The following is a 20,250-nucleotide window of genomic DNA, read 5'->3' as shown; positions in this document are numbered from 1 at the left end:
AAATAACTTGTCTGTGTTTCCTCGTCTCTCCTTTCTGCTCCTTTTCTCAGGTCTCACGGTTTTTCGGAGGAAGATGTGAGAATACCACACCTCTTTGCATTCTCTGTGTGTTTCTACATGTATGCCATAGTGTGATATGGCTTTTTATTCCTATGTGATGATAAAAAATGTTCATGTAGGAATAGAAGCCATTTCACACGTGGTGAGAGAGCATCATGACAGAAGCATGACACAAGTGAGAGCTCCATGGCCGCTTGCTCAATGGCACTCGTGGAGACAGATATATGGTTGGATAAATGTAGCTGTCTTCTGTTAAATGTTTCCCTATAGTAAAGGTACATTTATGCTCATCTTTCAGATGATGAGTGAGCTCACTGAAGTGCTCTTCTTAGGGGGAGAAAGAATGAAGTCAGGCTTTGTTGTGAGTGTACCTGTTCTTTGCCTCCAGACACAAGCAGCTTCCACTGCTTACCCCATTTGATGCATATGGTGACAGATGCAGTCTGCAGGGAAGCAGGAACATTTGCAAATATTTCCATGAAGTAAAGAAGAAAAGAGCAAGGAGAGACCAATACAGATCTTTAATGACCAACTGTAAAACAGGCCCTTAGTGAACCACTTTACAACTTGCAAAAGGCACTGCATTTCCCTTACTTTTCAATCTGATTCATTTTGCACATTATTAAAATAAAACTTTGACATGAAGCATTACACCAAACAATAATCTACCTACAATATAATACAATATAAGGTACATACAGTATAAACAAGTAAAAGCACCTTTGTTGTCCTTGTAAATATCATTCATAATTAAACATTTGGAGTTACAGACACAGATGAATGAGTTTGTAATTTGTGTGTGGTATTATCAGTGCATGGGAAGAACTCCAAATACAGGTATTGGGACTGTGATGTCCTTGTGTGCACCTGAGTTTATACAACAGAATCTTTCCTAATTATGACTTTTATCAGCCTACATATGATGGACTTGGATGGTTTACACAGTATATTCAATAAAGTACAGAGAACCAATAGAAAAAGTTGAATGTATGTACTGCAACTACTACAGACCTCATGTTCCCTTCTGAGGACATTAGCATTCACATTACAATTAAACATAATGTAGCACCAGGTAATGTGTATACAAAAAGCCAATAATGGTGAATGTCAATGCAGTACAGTAAAGTTTAAGAGATACGAAATGAGTATGTTGAAGCATGTATCAAAGGTGCACAGACAATAGTCCAAGTCAGTTATGACGCCATTTGGTCCTTTTGTAAGAAAGCCTGAAAGAATCGTGTGATGAAGGCTAAATGAACATGCATTTCTTAAAAGAACATATGTTACCATGTTTTCAAGTATTCCTTTTCTTTCTCCTTTAGGTAAATGATATATAATCTCTTAAAAGTTCAATGATTTCCCCAACTAGCATATTCATTTTTGACCCAAAGTTCATATCTGCCATTCGCCCTCACATTTGTGTATCAAAAACACATGTACAAAAGAGACATAAAGTGACTATGTAAGTATTTAAAGATAGCATTTCACAGAAAAGAGCTGTGCAAACTCATTCACAAAAATAAACTGTCTTAAACATTTATAACTGTGAAAATTTACAGTCTCTTATTCACAGAACCCCTATATCCCCCCTCAGTTAATAGATTCTGATGTATCCTTCCTCAAAGGAATCTTAAAGCTAGTGAGTTTTTGGCCAAACAGCTGACTCAGGAGATGGTTCTGGGATTCTGCTGTCCGGTAGGAGTGACTGTCCATTGACCTAACCCCCATCTTTGGTCTTGGTTTATTCAAAGTATTGTTCATAGGAACTGAAGACACTTTAGATACAGGAGAATGTACGGATCTTACCAGAGGTCCCTTTTTGGCTTTATAATCCCCATTTTGAAGGGTAACAATCTCAGCTTTCTTTTGGGCACAGCTATCCAGCAAACTTCTTTTCGTCTGCAAACTCAAGTTTGCAGTCTTGCACTTGGAAACTATTTTGTTGCTGACAACATCATCACGTACTGAGGATAGCACAGGGTACTCGTTGACTCCATCTGGCTTCCTTTGCAGAGAGGGATTTGCACACTTGTTAGGGCGAAATTTCTTTTTGGCTTTAGAATCAACACCAAAGTTCTCTTGTGTGGCTGGAGAGGAAACCCGCTGCAGAATGTGCGAGGATTTCATGTCCTTCCTTCTCTTTTGTGGTTTTACAGAGTCCTTGCCCTCATTTGAGGCTGAAGTATTCAGGGAAACTTTTGAGTGGAGGACTAGTGACAACTCTGTAGCCTTTGTGCTGGTAGTTGCAGTGCTGTTATTGGCATTGTCAATCGGTGATGCAGGGGGAACATTATCTTTCATCTGACTGCTACTTTCCAGCTCAGCACCATCAGATAATACCTGCTGTTTACTGTCATTACCAGACAAAGTGTGATGCCACTGCTCAACTTCACTCTGTTGGTTTATCTCATCAACAGCTAATTCATGCTTTGCAGACTCAGATGTCTTTAAAGGGATTTGATTTTCTCTTAAGCTGACAAAAGAGTTCTCACTAGCTTGAGGCAAATCTGTTTTCTCTTCAGTTTCAGTAGTGTCACCTTCCTTAGCTTCAACTACCTCCTCCCCCGCATTACTACTCTCTTTGGATGCTGCCCATGAAGTTGTCTCTGCTCTTATACAGACTGACTCACTCTCCTCTTTCACACCACATGCTTCAGTAATTGATTTTTCATTGCCCTCCTTATCAAGATTAGGTGAGGGTGTCAGGTCAGTTTCCTCTTTCTTGGGTGTAGCAGACTCAGATGAGCTCATATGAATACATTTCTCTAGCTCTACAAGTAGTTCAGAGTAGTCCTCAGCTATGTCCTCAGTCTTCACATTTGTATTGTTTGTGTCACTGTGGTATTCATTTGGGATGGTCTGTGTGGAGTCGTCAGCGGTGGACACAGAAGGTTTTGAAGGCTGTGTGTCAGTGTTCTGATTTAAGTGCAGTGAGCTCACACTGGCAATGCCGCTGTCTGAGCTATTTTCTTGCAGGCTGTCAGAGAGAATTCTCCTCTTCTTACTTGCAGGTGAATGACATTCATTTTCTTTGGACCCAGATACTTTGACAGGCCTGAGAACTCCTCGGAATTTGAAAATTTTGTTCCCCCCTGACAGGTGCTTTTCCATGTGACGATCAAACTGCTCTTTCTTCGAGAAGGTGTAGTTACAAGTGCTGCAGATGAAGGACTTTTTAATCACATGCATGACATCAGCACAGAGCTCACAGGTGTAAAGAGTGGTGTGCTTTGAATCTAGCTCATCCACCTCCTCGTGTGCTCTCTTCAGATGCTCTTTGAGGTCCTGGGCCTCCTGATAAGAGACGGGGCATTTGTGACACAGGAAAATCCTCTCCAAATTGTGCACCACCAAATGTCTTTGGAGTTTAAATGGTTTTGGGAACTGTTTCCCACAGTGGTGGCAGTCTCTTGAAGGGTCTTTGCAGTTGGGATGCATCTCCACACTTTTCGTTGTCTCTGTTTTGTGGAGAACCTCAAGTGGGGTTAATGTGTTCTGCCTCCCAGTTGCTCCGCTGCTGGTTTTAGTTTTGTGCAGTTTTGACTCAGCCTCTTCTGAGGTTTTGCCCTCTATTGCAATGCTATCTGCAGCTGCTGCCTGTTCTTTAGTAGGTTTGCTGGAATCTCGGTTGGCTTTGGCGGGTCGGTGCTGCATGATTGAGGAGATAAAGTTCTTCACTGCGGTTTCTTGCATGAAACAGCCTGGAATGCTTAACATGGAGCTTTGAGTCTGACCTCTCCTGGCAAACTGAGTGGCGTGCTCTCTTAAGTGTTCATTGTACATCCACACATCTGATATCTCCTTCAGACACATTCCACAGGTCCAGATACCAGTCTTGTTCTTGGCATGTTTCTCCCTCAGGTGGTCTCTCAGTTGCTCCCTGGAGCTGAATTTGCGCTGGACGCACATGTAACAGGTTGGAGGTGGAGAGGGGTTGTGGGAGAGCTTGTGAAAATTCAGCTCTCCCAGGGTGAGGAACCAAGTAAAACACACTTTACACTTGTACTGCTTATCTTTGACCTTTATTCCTCCATCTTGTCGTTTCCTACCTCTCCGCTCAGTGACTTTCTTTGACTTTTCATCATCTCTGCTTTCCATATCTGCAGTTTCAAGTGGAGGGGCAACTGAGATATCTTTGTCAGAATCAAAGAACTGAATCTCGGGAAGCTGGAATGTGGTGTTAATGTTTTGGATGTCAATGCTGTGGAAGGTTTGGACACCTTCTGTGACACATGGCTCAGTGTATGGGGCAGCTGGTAGAGGTAGAGGGCAGGGCGGGATTGGCACATCCGGTTTACAAATGTTGGATTCAGAGGTTACTGCTGAGCAGGCGTTAAAGCCACTGAAGTCACTGGGGCCGCTCCATTCAATTGAAGATTTATTGACAGCGCTCTCCAGCGGATTCAAGAGGTTGTTGCTGAGCTCTTTAATACCCTCATGAACATCCTCCTGCTCACTTTGCTTAACCTCTGGCAATGGTTTACCATCACTCTTTATAGTGCTGTTGTGGCACATGTTCAACATAATGGCATCATCAATAGAAATGGTCTCATATTCACAGTGGTTAGTCTGATTGTCAGTGAATGTCTGCTCACCTTGGGCTTCTGTGTATTGATCTTTATTTTGCATGAAAGTTTCAGGAGGAAGGTAGTCTGAGGTCACATCTGAGGGAGGTGATAATTTTTGTCTTTTGTTTCTTTTGCTGTACACCCTCTGGCATTTTTTTCTTTTTGCCTCCTGATCTCTAGGAAACAGCTGTGAGAATGTGGCGTCATCGTCAAGTAAGGCCCTCAGATCGGGGCTCATGCTAGGTGGACTGAGAGGGGATGAATTCAGACAGGAGAGAGAATGGAGATTTTCTGAAGGGCTCCTCTTTTTCTCACATTTGATCTCTGCTGACACTTTCCTAAGAATCTCGTGGGCAAGGCTGTCCTCTGATCCTTTCAGTTCACACATCTCCTCCACTGGGCACAGAGTCGTTCTGGATTCATCACATTCTCTGATACTATCCTTCTCAACAGATTCGCTTTCCACATTCTTATCTGTACAAACTTCCAAATTTGCCATTTTTGTCATGCTTGCACATTTCATCACCTCTATGTCAGTGATGTGATTTAGAGCCACACTTCCATTTAGTCCATTTGGTTCTTTTGTTGTAGATGCGGTTGCATTGTCAAAAGCAGAATCTGAAGTACCATGGTGAGGGAATTCCTCTGTTCCACCAACAGCTCTGTCACTTATTTTTATATTAGGGGATTTGTTGTGCTCTTGAAGTGTGCTGCTTTTGAATTCAGGAGTTATAGCTTGAAGTATGTCTGTTTTTAATATATTCAGAAGCTCATCAGAGAAAGGGTCAGGATTAAGCTCAGCATTCTTATTCTTTCTAGCTTTGTTGCTCTTCTTTGTCTTTACTGGCAGCAGAGAGTTTTGATGCCCTATGTCATCCACTACCACTCCACTCATCTCAGTTATCATTTCCTCCTGGGCTGACTCAGGTTCTGCCGTTTTCGAAATGAGAGAGCTACTTATCTCAGGCAGCCCATCTGTTTTTGTAGTGAAAGAAGTCTGTGAATCACTCTTATGTTTTTTCTCTGTAGTTTTCGATGCTTCATAAATAAGCATAGTCCCCTGATGGCTCGATGTTGTGCTCTGCGGGCCAATGTATTTTTCAGCTCTGATCAAATGCTTCATGGCCTTATGTCTTTTTAGGCCTGGTACAGTTCTGAAACACATTAAACAAATCTCACAAAGCACTTTACCCTGTTGAGCATTGCTCTGTGTCTTTTTTTGCATTGTTTCCTTGTGTGTCTGGTAAGTTGTTGAATGCTGGCCAGGCTCTATTTTTGGTTGCTTCTCTGATGGGTCTGGTGGAAGGGGCATTTGCTTGTTTTCACAGATGATGAGTGGTTGAGGAGTGGGTGGACCATCTGAAAAGTCTTTTTTGAGAAGAGTGCTGTCTTCAACAGAGGCCTCTTGAGAATCTAAATTTTCTATTTCAGTTTTACTCAGGAGGTCAGCATGTATATGCAAATGATCTGCATTTTCAACCGGATCAAGGTAATCTTCCAAGCTTCCCTTTACATTAGCAGATGAGGGATCTGTCCTTTTGATTTCAGGTGGTAAACCCAGTGCAAAACATGTGAATTTCATACTCTGCTGGAGGACCAGTGGTTTTTCTGATGGTTGTAGTTTAGCTGCAGAATCTGAGTTCAGTGACACTGCTGTTTCTGTCTCAGTTTGGTTAAAAATCAGTGCAGGGTTAACGCTCAAATCACATGAGTCACAGTCACCTCTGGATCTCTGCTTGGTGTCTAGATTGTCCTCAGGTTTACTGGCAGGTGATATTGGTATGTAGTCATACTGATTAAGTTGTGGAGGTTCATCTGAGAGTCCGTCGTAGTTGAGAGGGCTGAGCTTTAAATCATACATTATATTACTTTTTTCAACGCTGTCTGTCGCCTCTGGTGGATCTGCTGTGCTGCTCACAGGAAGTGGAGAGGAGATGGTGGTTTCAGAACTGGGAATTTTACACTCCACAATTCTCAAATCCAAGTGAGGTGTGCTTATCAGTGAATAGCCCACCTCAGCTGTTGTGTCGGTTGCATCACTCTTCACAGTCTCTTTGATGTTTTGACTATTATTTTTGATTATGAGAGATTCTGTATTTTGATCTGAGGCCTGATCAAGAGATTTATTATTGCATTCATGTTTGGACTCGCACGAATCATCTTCTCTGTCAAATTTCTGCATGGCTCTTTGATGAGATGATAACAGAGGACTGATTGGTGAGGTTGTGCCTAAAAAGACGCAGTGACTTTCTTCTGCTTCCTCTCTGCATGGGGAGTTTTGCTGACTTGCCATGAAATTAACAGGAAGATGCTCTTTGATGTCCTGAACATTTAGAATCTCTTCTTGTTTGTGTGTGGACTCAAAGACAAGACTGGCTTGAGTTTTTAATGAATTGTTATATGGAGTCATATTGCAAGCATCGCTGTTAATGATGCCATCAGGCTGTGACAGTATCAACAGATTGCTTTGTCCCTCAGTAGACTGGGTGTCATGGAGGGGTGAGCCACTGCTTTCTGTATTGGTTTCCATCACTATTGGACTGCAGGACTTGTCTGTGGTAACTCTCTGCACCGTTTCACTGTATGTATTTAAAGGGCTGGACTTTTTACACAGGGGAAGGACAATTAAATGGTCTTGTTTTGATGTTTCAACAGCTACTTCCTTAACTATGTTGTCCACCGTCAATTCACAATGATGTGATGACCTAATGTCTTCAGGATTGTCATGTTCATTAGCATATTGTTGTTCCAGTGATGCTTTCAGCACATCTGACATTTTCTTGCCAATGTCTCGAGTAGATTCAGCGAGAGCTGGTGATGAAGAATGACCGTCAGGTTGATGAGTGATTCCCTTCACTGCCTCTGATTCCTCATGGGCATCTGTCGGCAAAAGTTCTCCGTCATCACCATTGTTTTTAAGCACTTGATGCACATTGTCCTCTGCATTACTGTTCCTGCAGAACTTCTCAACCTTGTGTGGGTCGTGTGTCACAACACTTGAGCAGTGAGCAGGTTCCGTCACATAACTATTTGTAGTGATATCCTCCTTTGAAGCGACTTTAGCCTCTGCTGTGTAATCCCTGTTCTCAGTGGGTTCACTTTGCAGCGATGAAATTGGCAGGTTGCCACTGACTGAAGGGTCAGTCTTGTTGGAGAGAGATGACTGTGACTCATTGAGAATGAATTCAATTTCGTTCTTCCGCTCATTGATATTTGGAAGTGATGAAATATTCTCCTTTCCGGTAATTGCCTCCTTTTCACAGTGATCTTCTATTTCAGCTGCATCAGTGGCCTGACATTCAGTTTCTTCATGTTGTTGACTTGTGACATTTGACTTCTTGTTTACTGATATAATAGGTTCTTTTTTGAATATAGAGTCTGAAATCACCTCCAGGCTTTTCATTAGATTTTCTGTGTATCTTCTCTGTTCTAAAATCTCTTCTTTTGTTACAACAGGACTCTTTTTGTCATCACTTTGCTCCTCTGATTTTTTGCCAGAAAGGAGCTGTTGGTGCTCCAGTGCCGCTGGTTCATTGTGAATAGGAGTATGAGGGCTCTGATGCTCACCCATTAGTTCAAACTGAAATGCACTAGGCCATGGGAGTGCTGGTTCAGTGAAAGGCTCTGAGGGCATCCTTGCTACTGATGCATCTATTTGCTCTGAGCACTTCATGTTCAAACCCCTGCCTTCACTCAGGGAGTCATCCTCCAGACGTAAAGGTGAAAATTTGCTCATTTGCAGCTGCTTGGGGACATCCTGAGCCAGTAGCGGTGGGCTTTCCAACTTAGTCGTCTGCAGCTGGTTTTCAAGCTCATTCACTATTCTTTTTATCTCCAGCTCGTCCTCTGATGCACAGCTGTTGAGATTTGCACTGTAGTCAATTATTTTTTCTGGCAGAGACAAAGGAACATGATCGTAATCTGGCTTCTTTTCATTTGATTTCTCTGAGCTGCCTTTGTACTGAGATATCTCATCTGGTAGCACAGGGCTAACTATGAGATTCCAGTCTCTTTGTTCCAGGAAAGGGGAGAAAGAAGACACAAACTCTTCCTTTTTATCAGCCGTGCTCTCAATTAAATGGAAACCATCCTTCTGAATGGGCATTTCAGCATAAAGACCACTATCAAATCCTGTGAGATCCCCAAACATTGATGAGGTGTCAAATGAAAGTGGGGATTTCAGGAGCCCTTGCTCCTGATCCAGAGGGTAGGGCACGAGGTGGAGAGCATCTTTTTGGCTTTCTGTTGGGGATGCACATACCTCATCCATCAAAGAGGTGCAAAGAGGTGCAGGTTTGTGTGTGTCTAGGTCATTGACTAAAGTAATAGCCTCTTTAACCATGCAGACAGTGTCACTCTGTTTCTCCAATCTGGTGGTGGCTGATAGCTCTGGCTGTATGGTTTGGAGCCCCTCTCCTCTTTTTCCCTTTGTGTTTAGGTCAGACTTCTGACTTCTGTCAGTTTCTTTAGTGATAGTGGCAGAGAGAGACTCAAACCGTAGTGACTTGTTATCTGAGCTGCTGCACTGTGTTGGTTCTTCTTTGGTGCATAGATTGTCTGTTCTCTGTTGGGTGTTTCCGTCTGAGCAGCCAATTGAGCCCACTTCCTTTTTATGAGATGCAGGTTTCTCCCTTGATCTTTTATGAGAGCTCCCTCTTTTTTCAGAGTTCTTCAATTGGTCTTTATTTTTTTGTGAGGATGACAGCCGATCAGTAACTTCTGGATTTGACAGATACTTTTTTGGATCATCTTTACTGTCTTTGTCATCAGAATGAATGGCTTTTTCTGTATTATACTTTTTGACAGATTTCGTGAATGTTAGTGCTAGAGTACTGGACTCTTTAAATATCTTCTGTGGGGAGGACCTGTCGAGGGTTTTCTGCTCTGGAGACTCTTTCTTTTTGTCTGTCTTCCTCTCGCTGTCTGAGTCAGTGCGGTCAGTGCTTTTGGGGCTATTGATGCTATCGCTTGAAACACTCACAGATGTGCTGAGGTCACTGCTTGTGGATGACCTGCTTCCTCTCCTCCTGAGTTTTTGATGGGAACCATGTTTCTCAGGGGACAGAGACAACTCACTTTTTTTCACTTCGAAACACTCTTTCGACTCATGTCTCCATGCTGCCTGGTCTCTCTCTGTCCGTGCTCGCCATTTGCACTCTTTAGTGTATGTGTATTTACAGCGGCTACTTTGATTCAGTCGGCCTTGGCTCGCTATCTTTACGGGCTCACATTCATCATCTGAATCTGAGACATAGTCGTATTCTCCAAATGCAGGGTTCTGCACAGTGGGAGCGAGTCTTTCCATCACCAAGGAAAACTGAAGGTTTTTGGTACCTTTAACATGAAGCTTGTGGAGTTTATTTTTCTGCTGAACTATTTTATGAATAAGTTCTTTGCTCCAGCTGCCCCCTCCAGTGCCTTTCCTCTTGCTTTCTTTAGCTGCAGTTCTTGTTGTAGGAGATGTGGTGACCTGTGAGGGTGCTAACCCTCGAAGTGCAGAGCTGTCCTGTAAGCTTTTCACCCCACAATGCTCAGAAAACTTGCTGGATAAGAGAAACCTTTGTGTGCTTGTGTTTTCCTCCTCTCTCCTACACAGCTTTCTTGCCTCTTTCACTTTGCTGTCTTGCTCCCACGTCTTTTCCCTTGAGGCAGTTCTTGAATTTTTATGAGAGACTTCCTTTTTAATGTTAATTTTCTCATCTTGTTCCAGATTCATAGACACTTTCTCTTGACTTTCAACATCAGAGTCATAAAAACACTTTCCCTGTGTGAAAGATCTGTCATCGACGGTTTGTTTATTTTTGCTCTCAAAGACCAGGGATTCTTTTGTTTTCAGACATTGTTTGTTTGAGGATGTTTTGACAGTGGTGAGGTCATCATCAACAAATGCATCAATAAAGCTGCTGTCTATCTCTGCATTGTCTGACTGATATCCCAGTCCATTCAAAGCTTCTGTGATTAGGCTGTCTAATTTGGCATCTTCCATTTCCAGCTCTGGGAGAGGGACAGGGAGGTTACCTGGTCCTGGAAACAAACTGAGTTTCAATGGATCATCCTTATTGTCTCCTTTTGTTTCACTGTCAGATATCAATTCTCCATTTTTGTTGAGGCCCAACAAAGATAGATGAAGATCAGATGGACACCTCGATAGTGAAACATTTGACACAGCTGGAACTGATTTAACTGGCTCTGCATGGAACTTTTTGTTGTTCTCTATCTTTGAAATGTCTTTGAGGTCATTTTGTGCATATGTGTGATGAGCGCAATATTGCTTATGGCCTAAAAAAGAAGCCAAGTTGTTGAAATTCTGATCACACTGTTTGCATGTCAGAAGCACATCCAGCTGATCAAGATTTGCTGTGGCTAATGAGCTTGTTAACAGCTGATGTGCAGAGTATGGTGGTGGAGGCTGTTGATGCTCCACCCCAAAACTATCCATGTAACCTTTGCTCCCATCCATAGTTGTCTTTGGAGGTGTGCTGTTCTGCAGGTAGCTCATCATGTCATCTTTGGTTCTGTTGGATGCATAGGGAAGAGGTCGTGGAGCATCAGAATGAAACTGGTGAGAGTGCGTGCTCAGGTGATCTGAGGGTAGCTGAGTTTTACCTTGGGGCTGGTGATAGAATGGGTGAGGAACTGACTTTGACATCTGACTGTCCTCTGAAGTGATGTTAACTGGGCTGGTGGATGCTGGGGAGAGGGAGGAGCAGGTACTACTAGATGCAGGGTTATGAACTGGAGAAGGCAAAGGGGATTCGTATGGTGACACCATCATAAGCCCCATAGATGGGACCTGTAATGGTGGATATGTATAGTTTCTTGTCGGTGCTGCTGGAAAAGACTGATTGAGTTCGAAATATACAGCCTTATTCTTGGACTCGCATACCTGTGCATGGCTCATCTCTACTTTAAAAGTTGAGACTGTATTGCTGTTATGTTTAACAGTTTCCTGCCTTTGGTTTGAAAATCTGTCACTACCTCGGCTGTTCTGGAATGAGCTGGGGTTTTTTAAGGAGTTGTGCTTATGTAATTTATTCTCATCCTGCCAGTCAGAGGGGGAAACTATATAAGCCAGTTTTTGATTGCTTATATGTCTTGTTAACTCTATTCCGTTTGAGTTTGGAGCGGCAGTAGTTGGCCGTATTTGCTGCCAGGGCATTCTGCTACCTTTAGATGAATTTGACCTTTGGTCAATAGCTGTCTGATGCTGAAACTGAAACTTCTCATTCATATCAGGGAACTGAATCGTGTTTTGATCAGCTGATGAATAGGACTTATCAGGCCCTTCCCATGAGTGTGATAACCTATTTAAAGCCTTATTGTTGATGTTTTTATCAAAAGGTATTGAGCCTGTGCGATTGTTACTTGCTGGAGGATTGTTAAATGTTCTGTTGGGAAAGTGCATAGGGGAGCCTGGACCTTGTGAAATATTTCTTGTATGCACACCTCCTTGAATGCGTGCTCTTTGGCTGGCAGCTGTGTCTTTGGGGTGACAGTTTCTCTTATTTCCAGAGGTGATGACTGCATCTCGACTGTCTGTCTGTATCAGTGCGTCTGTACTTTCAGGCAGGGCAGTCTTCCCCTGTTCTGACTGCTGTGAGCTGGAGCCAGAGCTGTCACTACTGGTTGAGTCCTCACTCAGATTCCTGGGACACTGGATGGATGACACCACCCCTTGAATAAATTGTGAATGTGGGGGGTTGGAATAAGAGCCTCTGTCCTCTGGCTGGTGTTCACTACTGAACTGAACGCTGTTCTGAGCAATATTTTGCCCTTCTCCAGCTGTAAAGGAAAAAGAGTTATGGGCAGCATGAACAGAGACGAGAGAAGTGTTTGAGAAGTCTTGGGATTGGGGGTTCTGTTCACAGGGAAAGGAGTCAGAAGTTGATTCTTCCATTAAATGATATCCATATTGAAATGGACCAGGCACAAAGGAACTTGCCTTACTGGTTTCTGAAGGAGCAGTTGATTTTTGTAATGAAACTCCATAGTTAGTACCATTAAAAGTCCGTTCAGGAGACCATGTATTAGAGCCACTCAGCTGAAAGTCAGCCAGAATCAACTGACCCCCTGGCTGTGCACTGTTGCTCTCCATTGATCCCGGCTGCTGGTGTTGTGATAGGGGTGGATGTGTGTGGGATGATGTTCCACTTGAGGAACCCAGTGCCTGTGAGGTATAATTTGGGGAGGTAATGTTAGGGGCAGTCTCCTGAAAGCAGCGACTATAGTTGAGCTCTTCTTGCTGTAGTTCAACCTCTCTCTCTGGTATACTGGGAGCGTGGAATCTGTAGCTGCCCGAGACTGGGCCACGACTGGTTTCCAACTTCTTGGGTGGCGAAACCTTCTGCTGTGGGTAGGCAATACCAACGGTGCGTGGATTTGTAATGCTTAGTCTGTACAGCTGCTGCGGGTTGCCACGCTCTGCCTTTCCTGACCGCTTTGCCTTTTCTCGGCTGCGGCCCTTTCCACTTGGTGACTGGGGACTGCCTTTCCCACTGGACCAAGTCCTGTCAGTGGCAAATTTTGATCTATTCTGTAGAGATCTGAAGTCAATCTTCCCTGCCTGCTGTGGCCGTATGACAGCTTCACGCTGCTGAGGACAGTCCCTTTCTTTCTCTAGTTTTTCAGTCCTGGCCACTCTGCTGATGAGTCTGGCCTCGATGCCTGTGCTTGAAAAGTGCTCTGAAGACTCTTTTGTGATTTTGTCACTCTGCTGCTCCAGCGCCGTCCCCTCATCCTGCTGTTTGGACTCAGCATTCAGGTCTTTGACTGCATGCATTTGCTGAGTCTCTCCTGCCATGGTGCACAGTTTGTGCTGTGAAGGCCTGGTCCTCAGAAATGCTATCTGGGAGACAGGAACATCATCTTCTGGGTAATGGCATTCAGTAAATATCCAGTGGCAGGAACTGCAAGGACAGGGCTACTGGCTGCAAGCTCATCTCTTCACCTTCATTGTGAACTGCAGATCTGGCACTAAAGCAAAGCAGACCTGGAAGAAAAAGAGAATAACAATTAGATTAGATTACATGTTTTCATTTTCTCATGATAGAATATGTATTTAAGAATAAATAAATGCCCACAAATAAGTGACACATACACATACAGATACAATATTCCATATTTCTGCCAGTAGAGGGCACCATTGCATTTTAAAACAAAAGAGCTGTTGATGCACAAAGACCAAGTGTAATCAAACTCCTTTTCCCATTCAAACTAGTCTAACACATAGTACCGATACTTAAATTCCCTATTCAGAACAAAAAAAAGACATCTCCAACATGTATTTTCTGATTTTTCTGAGGGAGGGCTTCCTGAGTGGATGGTGCGAAACAGTGAAAATCTTCAATGCAAATAATCACATAAAACTAGTTCAGTAATGAAGATGAATTTAACTACAGAACTGAGGATAAAAAAAATGTAGTTCATGGTTACAAAAAAACCTTTGCCAGTAAATGAATCACAAACTCCTTAAGAGCAACGACACAATGCCACAGTGTTCTGTTCCTACAGAGGGCTTCAGGTTTAGATCATGGAGGAATATCGAGGATTAGTCAGCCACCCTTAGACAGTGAGAACTGTGGGCACAGTGATGTTTGTTGCCTTTCCCTAGGCATACCAGACACCACTTCTCAGGTCAGAGTTTACTTTGGCCCTTTGCTTCTTTTGAGGTCCAACCAAATGAAACCTGGAGTTAGCACCAAAATGTAATTTCTCGGCCTGGTAACCAAACTTTCATCCCACTCTCTTGTCTGCCTCCCATGGCCATTACCAATGCTGGGGGAGGCCTCTGGTTGGAGAGGCTACTATTTACATTTGTTTTGGCCACCAGCATCCATAATGAAGTGTCTCCAAGTAAGATACATTCCTGAAAGGTTTTGGGGTGTTCTTGTGACTTTTTTGTAAGGGTTTTAAGTGTGGGGAGTGAATACTAACAACTAACAAATCCAAACTGTATAAAAAGTGTGGCATGTGTGCACTATTCCATAGGTCCTTTAATCTCAGGGACCCAGAAGACTGTCAAACACACCTACTGTAAGATGCATTTGCCTATCCGGATCATAAATATTTGAAGCAGCTGAGGTCTGGTCAAATCAAAGACAAAGCAAAGATAAAAAGATACTGTAAATATATTCATTCTCATAAATCTCACAGGGGGTTATGTTTTAAAACCTCTCAAGGTCATTTTGGGATCAGCACTTGATTTTGTTTCTTTTCTGAAAGCCTCTTTAACCGACTGAGGGCTTATGCTTTATCGGCTAACTTGAGGTAATGCAGTGATTTAATTACCTACAAGGCTCAGTATCAGACAACATTTTCCCTTTTAAAGCACCAAAAGACAATCAAAAGTTTTAGCAAACAGGCTCTTGGATGAAGGTATGGTATCCTTTATTTACTCTTTATTAATGAATTTACAACATTGAATTTACAGTTAGTACAGTTAGCTTTTCAAAAAGTTGAACTTCTATTTTTTTTTTAGTACATTAAAATTCCTTTTGCAGAGATCTTATCTGATCATCTCAGTATCAAGCCTACGATAAGACTGTTTGACAAAACTGACTAACTGGTAGATGATGACAGACATGCCCACAAATGGATTCTCTGTGAACCCTTTCATGATGAAATATAGGTGTAGTACACTGCAGTTTTATGGAACTTAGTGTTTTTACCTTATTATTGATAAAAGTTAAGTGGATGAATGATCTGTTTTACAGAGTAAATGAGGTGTGACAGCCTGACACGTCTCAAAGATTGATTTTTAATTTAAAAAAAAAATTATACATATGTGTATAAAGTCAGGCTTTCTTACTTTCACAGAAACAAGGAGCGGGCCACTGGTGTTGAATAAGTTGGTTTGGTCTACAGCAGAGGTTTTAAAAATGTGAGGTGGGATTCCCCAGGGGAGTCCAAACAGTATCAGGTGAAGCTCAGAAAATCAAGATGAGAAAATATTACATTAGATATCAATAGTGTGACATAAATATATGCTATGTGGTTAAAGAGTGCAGATGTCTCAGTTCTGGTGAGATTTGACTGTTCTTCACAAAATCAGAAAATAATGAATATTAAAGACCATTTATGTATTAAGAGCAGTTTGAATATGTCAAACAACAATATGTGGCTACCTTTTTCACTTGCTATGTGTGCATGGGATTATTGAGATACCACATAATTAAGATCCTATAGGCGGTCAGGAATTAAGCAAGAAGGCAAAAAGAGCAAGTAAGGTGTCTTCTTTTTCCCAATCTTTATCTGAGTGGTGGGCTTACTGTCTCAGAATTTTAAAACCCCTGTCTTACAGCTTTGCATCTTGGGGACTATATGTTTACATCCACGGACCAGCAGTCAGTGTGTCCAGATGGCACTTTCCTGGAAAATCAAGATATGACTTTCCATTTTTACTTACTCTGGTGTGTGTTTCCTTGTTCCATCCTCTGGTAAAGCCTCCAGAGGTATTTAACAGGTTGGGAGGGAGACTTGAATCTGAGACCTAGCTGGGTTTAGGTCTGGTTGTGAAAAATCACATCCACTTTACAGCTCTACAGAATCTGAAAGCCAGAGTGTTTGCAGCTATCTCTACCACAGGTTGGGGAAACTGGGGTTAATGGCCCTGCCAGCGTCTCCAGCGGGTTATGCTTGATCCAGCTCCGCAAAGTCAACAGACACAATCATAAATCATAGCCCCAATTGTATTTGCCTAGACCGGCTGTTGTGGTTTGGGCCTTAAAATGAATGCCTCTAGCGACAAAAAGAGCAGTATGATTATCACAGGAACCTTAGAGAAGTAGCACCAGAGCCTGAGCTGTCAGTTTACAAAGAGTAAGGAGTCATTTGTTTCCTTACAAATGTCTTGTCAACTTCCCCTACAGCCCTGTGCAAAAAAGTAATTCTTCTTTCAGCAGTATCCTCCACAAAAACTGGAATTACTTCATACACAGACTTTACGCATGTTAATCTGCCGATTTGGTGGTGTCCTTGGTATGGCTTATTCAGTTTTATCTTGAAAAGTATAAATTGCTGTTGGACTGTGTACAAAGAGAGTGTGGTGGTGACAGAACTGCAAGCTGGGCACAACCTGATATCATATTATGAAGGACTGGTCTAAAATTTGTTCCATGAAATTGTGTTTTAGTGGAGTTTTACAAGTCAATTAAGGCTATGTATGTGTGTGTGTGTTCTGTAGGCCTCCTGTCAGATCACCAAGTTTCTCATGCAGTGGCGTCCCATATGGCTTGACCACAACACCACCCTGATGCTTGAGACTGCTGAGTGTTTAAGAACTGGTGTGTTTGTGGTATAGACCCATATGTGTTTTTGTGTGTGTGCAAGTGCCTAACTTGAATAAAAGTGGATAAACATTTTTTACTCCATTACTCTCACAGGGGTCTATGTTGTTTTTTCACAGGAATGAGGGAGTGGGTAAAAGGTGCTTGAATGAAAACTCAATTTCCTGAAAGTCTTTTTCCTGTCATTTTGGTGCAGGATGTATGTGGTGTTGGCTTGAGTGAATAAATGGTGGTAGCACTGCAAAAAACTATGTCCATTCATCACATCCGTGTTTTATGTAGCAGCTTTTGAAGTTTCTATTTTCCAAGAAGCCAAAACCTCACATAAGCTCAGTATATCTTAAAGTCAGTAAACTTAAAAGACAACAGACTCTCTTTCCTCTCAGCTTCTCAAAATTGCTGTTGATGTGTGTTCTGTAACAGGAGAGCACCCAAAGGTGATTGCAAGAAATGGTAAAAGCAGACCATAGATAGACAGTGCAGCAATTTAACATTTGCATAAATACCACAGAAAAAGTTATATCCTGAAGACAATGACTCCCCAGAGACACAAAGCACTATCAGAGCCAATAGAAGGGCAGTAGCAGGGCAAGCAATCCACTTTTACAAACAATGGTTTCCTTTATATTAATGTAAATCAATAACTGGCATTAGCAGGAATTTCCCAACTTGTTCATCTTTTCCAGATGCTTGCACACTGAAATGTCATCACAAAGTGGTCTCAGAGATCTCTGAGAAGAAGCAAACAGATGAAGATGAGAGATTGTGAGGTCAGACACGAAGGAAAAGAGAGACAACGAATTACCAGTGTAGCAGGGAATGCGATTAAAGAGTGGGGAGTTTGTACAAAGTGATGAGTGTCAGGAAGCAAAAAGAGAGGGGGTTTCAGTGTGCGTAGCCCCGTAAGCTGTGTAATCTGAGGGATGTAGGGAGAAGGATCAGGTGGCAGAATGAAAGCCCTTAGACTGCTCCCCTCACACCTCTTCCAGCACACGTGGTCCAGCAAAGGCAAAGCACAGTGAGAATGGCTGGCTGAGGGCCCATGCTGGGGCGTGCTGCCAAAACCTCGGTCAGCATGCCTTCCTACTCCTCTGAATTTTTGGAAACATCCATTATGCAAGTATTTTCCCTTTAAGATCTCAGGGCTTATGTCTGTTTAAAGGCAAAAGGGAGGAGAGATATGTCAGAGTCCAACACACTTTCACACTTCCACTACCATACAATTTGAGAGACAGCAGCCATTGATGTTGATGTGTGAACAATGGTGGCCTGTCAGTACTTTGCAACTTTAATGTCTTAATTCATTATCATACATAGTTATTGAGTGATATGTTTTACCGCTGGTGACATTTTATCAGAAGCCTTCAGAACATTTGACAGATGATAATGTCTGGGTGCTTCAAATTAAACAGAAAGCACAGTTATACTTGTGTCTCCATACCACCACTAACCCAAACCCAAACCCCACCCTCCGTCCAGTGTGGTTAACTGCTCAGTGGGGAAGATACAGGGAGTGTGAGTGTGTGTCTGTGTGCATTCATGTGTGTGTGCACGTGTAAGGGGTTATGGCATGTAATTCCAGGGGCTCCCCTTACCCCCTCACAAGTTTTTCCCTCCGTCTCAGACAAGTTTTTTCTTATATTTATTTTTTTTTCTAACCACTGGATTCTAGACTCAGTCTGTTTCCATATTGCTAACCACAACATTCCACAAACATGATGGAATCTTTGTTTTAGAGCATTTAAAGTGATTTTTTCCTAATTTTGATTTAATTTCCAGATTTCTGAATATCCATGGAATAATGCTCATGTTGCTGTGAAACAAATAGGTATAGTGTGCAGTAGACCGTAAAACATGGCAGAGTAGTAATGAGGATATTAGTGAAAGGTTAACCAAGACAAAATTTCCTGACTCCTACTTATAATCACAAAAACCTTATCTTTAATATACAAAATCCTTCTTTCAGGTGTTATTCCTCTTGCATTCCATTTTCAACGTGTCAATATTTGCATGCCCTTTTTTTCTGTCTGGGCAAAAGTATTTGGTTGCTTCTCAAAATCATTAAATTTTAATCAAATGTAAAAGAAACTGAGATGGAATGAGAAAAGAATTTGTTGACTCTTGTGTTATATAGACTCAAATGTGATCACTGCAGTGATGTCTGGGGTTGCACTCTTGCACATTTAGAGGTGTATTCAATCAGGACAGAGTTAGTATTATAAGGGAAACACAATCAATAATTTCTTCTCTGACACATATCATCGAAGGCACCCTTAACTAAATACCACCTCTGTTAGAAATCAAGTTTTTAATTATTTTTTTTAAACATGTCAGTTGACATTTAATGAACAAACTTGAGAAACTTGGTTGATGGGGCTAACTTAGCAAACAGCTAATAGTTGATAATAGATAATAGCACATATTATCTGTGTCCATTTCATGTCTTTCAGCTTCCCTCTATAATGCAGGTGGAGATGTAACTGCAGAGATCTTCAGTGTTTTTTTTTTCAGCTTCCCTCTATAATGCAGGTGGAGCCGTAACTGCAGAGATCTTCAGTGGTTTTTTATTTTCAGCTTCCCTCTATAATGCAGGTGGAGACGTAACTGCAGAGATCTTCAGTGTTTTTTTTTTTCAGCTTCCCTCTATAATGCAGGTGGAGCCGTAACTGCAGAGATCTTCAGTGGTTTTTTATTTTCAGCTTCCCTCTATAATGCAGGTGGAGCCGTAACTGCAGAGATCTTCAGTGGTTTTTTATTTTCAGCTTCCCTCTATAATGCAGGTGGAGCCGTAACTGCAGAGATCTTCAGTGTGTTTTTTCCTCTGTCTTGCCAGTAGCAGACAGACTTTCTCTTGAGCCACCCACATTTCTTTATGTTTTGCTTCTGAGGAGCCAGACTTTCTTTTAATCTTTCAAAGTGGTCTTGAGTAATAGTTTTCCAGGCTTTCTTAAGTTTTTTTTAACGTTTTCCTTTAGAAATTGGCTCCTTTTGCACTAATTTTCACAGCATGAAACCTGACCATTTTCAGAGGAAACAGTTTTTTTTTCAGTTTATTTAGTTGCATCTGTGAAATGCCAAAAATAACACAGTTTGGCAGTAATACAACTTTTGCATCAACAAGGTGATTCCCAAAGAGCTAATAGCAGAGAACTTGGCATATCTAAGCATAACGTGCAGTGTCCTTAAACAATTTGAATACAATGGACAGGCAGACGATAAATGAAAAAGATGCAGGCCTAAAAGCTATCTACAGCAAATTAACAGTATCTGAAAGTGATGTCCTTTATAGAAAGGTAAAGAATCCATCGCTTATTGGTCAAAGTCTCAACCGAAACAAT

The 20,250-nt window shown here is 42.0% G+C and overlaps 1 protein-coding gene across 1 annotated transcript; it reads right to left on the bottom strand.

Annotated features, from left to right (window-relative positions):
• Positions 1–562: 562 nt before the first annotated feature.
• On the bottom strand, positions 563–13,611 carry znf469 (zinc finger protein 469). Its single transcript, XM_072385569.1, has one exon. The coding sequence runs from the start codon at positions 13,426–13,428 to the stop codon at positions 1,651–1,653; it is 11,778 nt and encodes a 3,925-aa protein (XP_072241670.1). The 5' UTR covers positions 13,429–13,611; the 3' UTR covers positions 563–1,650.
• Between the last annotated feature and the right edge of the window lie 6,639 nt (positions 13,612–20,250).

Source organism: Leuresthes tenuis, unplaced genomic scaffold (assembly GCF_036924035.1).
Source record: "Leuresthes tenuis unplaced genomic scaffold, fLeuTen1.0.hap1 SCAF_5, whole genome shotgun sequence".
In the NCBI taxonomy this organism is placed as follows: Eukaryota; Metazoa; Chordata; class Actinopteri; order Atheriniformes; family Atherinopsidae; genus Leuresthes; species Leuresthes tenuis.
This window is presented reverse-complemented; position numbering and strand designations above follow the sequence as displayed.

Bases quoted from the DNA above. Each gene is read 5' to 3' on its own strand.
- znf469 (XM_072385569.1), bottom strand. From the start codon at position 13,428: ATGGCAGGAGAGACTCAGCAAATGCATGCAGTCAAAGACCTGAATGCT.